Genomic DNA, 6,110 nt, shown 5'->3' on the forward strand with positions numbered 1-6,110 from the left:
AAGGGTTAAGCAACAACACTGCCAGTGCTAGGAGCAGCACATATCTTTCACATTCTGCATCCTAACACTCATGGCCCTCAGTAAATACCCACCAAGGATGCTGTTAAAACAAACAGCCAAGAACCAACAGAGAGACAGATAGACAAATAGATAAACAAACAAAGATTTCTCACTAGATCATTGATAAACAAATGACACTTTATAGATAGATACTTTATAAACATATGACACTTTATACTGTAGATAGAAGCATAGAACCTTGATAAACATGATACTTTATAGATAGATCCTTAATAAATATATGACATTTTATAGATATCACCTTGAATATCATATGACACTTTATAGATAGATTCTTGATAAACATATGACACTTTATAGATAGATCCTTGATAAACATAATATGACACTTTATAGATCCTTAATAAACATATTACACTTTATAGATATAACCTTGATAAACATAATATGACACCTTATAGATAGATCCATGATAAACATGACATTTTATAGATAGATCCTTGATAAACTTATGACACACATGAAATATGACAAAGACAAATTCATGGCAGAAGACATCAGAAACATAATGTAGTATGTAGTAATTTCTGTTTATGCAAAACAAATAGGCCTTCTTGGTCAGGAATGATGGCAGGCCTGTTTTGTCCCACAGGGCAAGAGGTGAATGAACTGCCATACAAAGTGATGAAGTTCTGTCCAATCTGAAACCTTTCAAGAGTCCCTCCCACTGAGGAAGTGAACCTGAGAGACGTCTTGCCGTTCAGTTGCAGTACAGGATATGATAGTTGTTGTCAAGATAAAAAGGTATAAATTAGTGTGGTTTTGTCTCACAGCTATTAGGAAGACTGGAAGCCTCTGTTGGAGAGTTGTATTGACATATCCGGATTAATTTCAGTCAGGATTGTGGTTCAGGCTGTCACACGTTTTTAGAATAGTGAAAGTGAAAGTAGAGATTGCAAAACAGGCAACAGTGTAGAACAACCAAAACTATTAGAGAAAATGGCCTCCATGTCGATCTCAGAAGAGGATTTATCTTGTCCTGTGTGCTGTGACATCTTCAAGGATCCTGTTGTTCTGAGCTGTAGTCACAGTGTCTGTAAAGGCTGCCTGCAGCAGTTCTGGAGAACGAAAGGGACCAGGGAGTGTCCAGTCTGCAGAACAAGATCGCTGAACGCTGAGCCCCCCCTGAACCTCCTTCTGAAGAACCTGTGTGAGAACTTCCAAACGGGGAGAAGTCAGAAAGAACCATTCTGCAGTCTGCACCGTTCAGAACTCAAGCTCTTCTGTGAAGATGACAAACAGCTTGTGTGTTTGGTGTGTCGAGACTCTAAAATGCACAAAAACCACAACTTCAGTCCCATCAGTGAAGCAGCACTGGAGCGTAAGGTAAGATGGCTTTCTAGACATCAACTGATGCAGTTTTCTACTGTGCATGATAATACTACTCTGTGGATTTTGCTTGTAAAACGGAGTGACACGCTTCATATGAATAATGTAGTTGCTAGTGCTCATCCCCAAACACTAGATGGCATTATTATAACACTTAATTCATCTTTCATGGTTTAAGAGACTGTGTTGACTTTTTGTGTGTGACTTTTTTAATTAGTAACTGGCAAAACCTTCGTGGACACTTAGTTTAGACAGTATTTAAATATAATTAAACATCATTATGTCTGATGCTTAACGGCTTAGCGTAGCAGTCATGTAGGGATTGTCAAAGTTTTTTTTTCTTTCCGTCATCCGACTTCCTGAATTTTGGTCAATGATTCCCAGGACACCGAAACACGGAGGCACATGAAACTTGCTGGACCCACTAAACTTTTACGGAAACATTTAGTTTGGTACATCTAGTTAATAAAACATTCATAAGCTCTAAAAAGACAAATAAGGCATTTGTACTGTCTTAACATTAAAGAAGAGCATATAGAGTATAAGACTGTTAAATTACATCAGACTTATTATTAATGCATGTTGGGATAAACTAAAATTCAATTTAAAAATCTCTCTATCCCTCTATCTCTCACCCAAACCAGAGTTTGTTTTCAGTCCTTGAATGTTTTTATGTGGTACATTTTATTCTAGGAAGAATTGAAAGTCAAACTGAAGCCTTTGCAGATGAAGTTAAAAAAGATCAAAGAAGCTAAAAGTGCTTCTGATGGCACTGCCCAAAACTTCAGAGTAAGTCTGATACCTCCACAACTTACACTGGCCACGACTAACACTAGCATACACTGACTGATGGATGATGTGGTGTCACAGGTTCAGGCCCAACACACAGAGAAACAGATCAAGGACAAGTTTGAGAAGCTTCACCAGATTCTACGAGATGAAGAGGCAGCCAGGATAGCTGCACTGAGGGAGGAAGAGGAGCAGAAGAGTCAGGTGATGAAGGAGAAGATTGAGAAGATGAGCAGAGAGATCTCATCTCTTTCAGACACCATCAGTGCCATAGAGGAGGGGATGAGAAGCGATGATGTCTTTTTCCTGCAGGTAAATATAAATATCCTAGGTTGTCTCTAACCTGTATGATTTGAAATAAACCTGAAAAAAATCAATCTGAATATATTGATGAGTAAAACCTAATTTTTTTCTCAGGCTATTTTTACTGCTGAACATGAAATGATGTTTGCAAACTGTTGACAGTGTGGGGTCTGGCCAAGCATCCCAAAGTCTAACAACAAATGATCTCACACCAATAGTGCCTTATCTGCCCCCCCCCCCCCCTTTTTTTTTTTTTTTACAGAACTACGAGAGCACAGTGAGAAGGTCAGTGATGTGTCTCCTGTCTCTGTCTTCTCTATAATGTTGAGTCCACAGCAGTAACACATGGTTCATATTCCAGAGCCCAGCGCACACTGCAGGATCCAGAGAGGATTTCAGAAACACTCAATTTGGCAAAGCACCTTGGAGACATGGGCGCCTGGGAGAGGATGAGAAAGATTTTTGAATACAGTGTGTTGTGTTTTAAATTCTCTCTCTTTTCTTAGGGGCAAATATCTTTACTATTCACAGACTTTATTGAGCCTCTGATGTGAAAAAGAAGAGATAAATAATAATCTGGTAACACTTTACGGTAAGGGTACATGAATCATCATGAATTTATGCATGAATTAATCCATGGTTTATGTATTACTTCATTCCTTAATATCTCATGAATCATCAGGAATTGACATGAGTTCATAGTTTGTCATTTGTGACCTCATGAACAACACATCAACTAAAGCATTAAATATGGTGGGCACATCATTATGATTTATGATTTATTAAGAATGATCATGATGATTTTTTTTTCTGCCGAAAATGTGGTCATCACTACTCAAATTCCAATTTGATCACGACTTGTGCAGTTCTCTAAACACATGCCATTGTTCACACTTTAGAGGAGGGGCCACAAACATGATGAAATCATGAGTAATTAACCTTAAATGCATGTAATCATGATGATCATGCTTAAGAAATCATAAATCAGAATGATGTACCCACCTTAACTTATGCTTTAGTAAATGTGTTGTTCATTCATGAGGTCATTAATGAGAGACTTTGAACTCATGTCAATTCTCATTTATCAATTTATGCATGAATTCATGATAAATCATGTACCCTTACCGTAAAGTATTACTAATAATCTTTATAATCATCATTATCTTCATCATCATCATCATTATCTTCATCACCATCATCATCATCCTCATCACCTTGTGTTTTTCTGTCTGCAGTTCCTGTGACTCTGGATCCCAACACTGCACACCCATGTCTCATTGTTTCTGAGGATCGCACCAGTGTGACATTCAGTAAGGAGAAACAGCAGCTTCCTGATAACCCAGAGAGATTTGATCAGTGGATCAATGTCCTGGGCTCTGAGGGCTTTAACTCAGGGACTCACTGCTGGGATGTTGAGGTTGGGGACAACACATGTTGGGATATAGGGGTTTTCACAGAGTCAGCCAAGAGAAAGGGAAATATTAATGACTGGAGTGGAGTTTGGTATGTGGGCTATAAAAAAGGTCAATATAGCATATGCTCAACTCCACAGCCAGAGAGTTTGCTTCAGAAAGGGGATTTGATTCAGAAACCCCAGAGGATCAGAGTGCAGCTGGATTGGGACGGAGGGAAGGTGTCCTTATATGACCTTGATAATAAAAAACATCTACACACGTTCACACGCACTTTCACTGAGAGAGTGTTTCCATACTTTGGTACTCAGTGCACACATGTCCCACTGAGAATTCTACCACTGAAGGACTCTGGGAAGTTCCCCATATTCTCATTAGAGGCGTGTGTTTTGAGTTGAACAGGTGGTATGGTAACAGGTTATTTTCATTCCCTGATGGATGCTGTTTATTTCTCACCTCATATTCTTTAAATAATTGGATTAGTTCATATTGTGATGGAATTAATTATGCATTATTGTTTGTATCACCTTTAATATGAACCAATTAGCTAATAACTAATTAATATTGTTTGTTGATTGTTGTACTTTTGAGTAGAACATCTGTTGGGTGCTATTCAATTCCATTCCATGTGTGCATTTAACTGATGCTATTCCCATATGTATGTGTGTGCACCAGGCATCCAGGTGACAAACTTTGTTACCTTAGAATCAATATGTATTATATATGGTTCCTGTGAGGAAGGATGGTGGAAATGCTTTAGTTTGATTTTATAGACAACACTGGCATGGTAAAACCTTTTCTAGATAAGTATTTCATGTTGATGCCAGTTAAATGTACTGCATACTGCAAAATAATTTTCCTGGTTTTGGGAGGGACTCTACTGCCTCTGTACTATTTGACTTTCTGCAAATTATGATTAAATGATGGACAAATGATGGAAAGCTCTCTTTCTCTGACCCTGATAATAACACACACCTGCATTCTTTCATATACACTTTCACTGAGAAACTGTTTCCCATTCTTTCTCAGTGGCTCATCTCTGAAGATCTTACCAGTATATGTAGTATTACTGCAGTATCAGTAGAGCAGCTCAGGTAGAGTTCACACACCTGCTGCAGCATCAGTAGAGCAGCTCAGGTAGAGTTCACACACCTGCTGCAGTATCAGTAGAGCAGCTCAGGTAGAGTTCACACACCTGCTGCAGCATCAGTAGAGCAGCTTAGGTAGAGTTCACACACCTTCTGCCTTTTTTAAGAAAGGACAGTAAAGTGTGACAGGAAGTAGGTGAGAGAGAGAGCTGGGGGTGTAATCAGAAAATGGCCGCATGCAGGCCGGATTTGAACCTGGGTCTGTGTGGGTACTTGGACCTGTTGCACCACAGCATCCACCACTCTGCTGATTCTAGCGTTTGATTGAACATGATTGCCTGTGTACTGCCTGTGTACTGTCCTGCCATATTGCTTTTACAAATGGAATACATCAGTAATTCAATAAATTTTGCTTTTGATGGACGTGTAAGGTATTTGACAGGAATTTCTATTCCCATTCTGTCAGACACAAGATAGACATTAACTTCTATTATGTGCAGATCATCAGAGTGACACAAACAACATTACATTGCACACATTACAGAGAGGAGACCCAGGGAAATGAAGTTTCATTGGACATTTGTTGAAGCACAAAATGTTTCCCATCTATGAAGTCATATTCCTCATATATTTCACAGGTGACAATCATATTCCTCATATAATTCACAGTCACATTCTTAACTGGCATAGAGGAACAGGGGCTACCCACATGTATATGCAAATAGGGCTCAACAGAACATAACTTGTGTGAAATGCCAATGCCAATCTATAGACAATTTCAATCTGTTCCTAGAGGGTTTGGTTAAAACATTCAAATCCGGTTGAAACCGGTTAAAATCCAATTAAAATTAATTGGACGTTAGTGTAATGCTCAACAAAATGTCGACTATTTTTTTTTGTCCACAAGTTACCATTAGCTCAATGTTGTTTTCTGTGCCACTGGAAATACCTTAAGGCACACGTTTGTTTACGCAGTGCAAGCACTCAGCATTATGATGCTGGATGTGGAGGTTGGGGAGGATAGAGATTTACAGGATCTTTGGAGTGCAGACAGAGTCTGGAGAGAGGAGGGGATCGGATTTCATCAGCAGCGGAGTCTGGAGAGTGT

General features: G+C 39.0%; 1 protein-coding gene across 3 annotated transcripts; it reads left to right on the forward strand.

The window, feature by feature from the left end:
* The first annotated feature begins 735 nt into the window (after positions 1–735).
* LOC143100679 (zinc-binding protein A33-like) lies at positions 736–4,855 on the forward strand. Of its 3 annotated transcripts, none has more exons than XM_076264079.1 (6): positions 736–1,407; positions 2,104–2,199; positions 2,281–2,511; positions 2,765–2,787; positions 3,009–3,094; positions 3,738–3,827. In XM_076264079.1, the coding sequence occupies exons 1-5, from the start codon at positions 1,021–1,023 to the stop codon at positions 3,049–3,051; spliced, it is 780 nt and encodes a 259-aa protein (XP_076120194.1). In that variant the 5' UTR covers positions 736–1,020; the 3' UTR covers positions 3,052–3,094; positions 3,738–3,827. The 3 variants fall into 3 exon arrangements, with proteins under 3 accessions (XP_076120194.1, XP_076120193.1, XP_076120192.1); XM_076264077.1 differs by lacking the exon at positions 3,009–3,094 and adding an exon at positions 2,864–2,973 and having other exon boundaries at positions 737–1,407; positions 3,738–4,855; XM_076264078.1 differs by lacking the exons at positions 2,104–2,199; positions 3,009–3,094 and adding an exon at positions 2,864–2,973 and having other exon boundaries at positions 3,738–4,855.
* Positions 4,856–6,110: the final 1,255 nt, after the last annotated feature.

The sequence above is a fragment of the Alosa pseudoharengus genome, unplaced genomic scaffold (genome assembly GCF_046254945.1).
Source record: "Alosa pseudoharengus isolate Yale_2024_CS ecotype anadromous, Long Island Sound unplaced genomic scaffold, YU_APseudo_1.1 YU_APseudo_1.1_scf_3, whole genome shotgun sequence".
NCBI classification, from domain to species: Eukaryota; Metazoa; Chordata; class Actinopteri; order Clupeiformes; family Clupeidae; genus Alosa; species Alosa pseudoharengus.

What these genes read in the sequence shown, in the direction of transcription:
- LOC143100679 (XM_076264077.1), top strand. Translation starts at nt 1,021, where the DNA reads ATGGCCTCCATGTCGATCTCAGAAGAGGATTTATCTTGTCCTGTGTGC. An exon ending in GCACTGCCCAAAACTTCAGA is followed by an intron (nt 2,200 to 2,280) that starts GTAAGTCTGATA and finishes GTGGTGTCACAG; the next exon opens with GTTCAGGCCCAACACACAGA. An exon ending in ATGATGTCTTTTTCCTGCAG is followed by an intron (nt 2,512 to 2,764) that starts GTAAATATAAAT and finishes TTTTTTTTACAG; the next exon opens with AACTACGAGAGCACAGTGAG.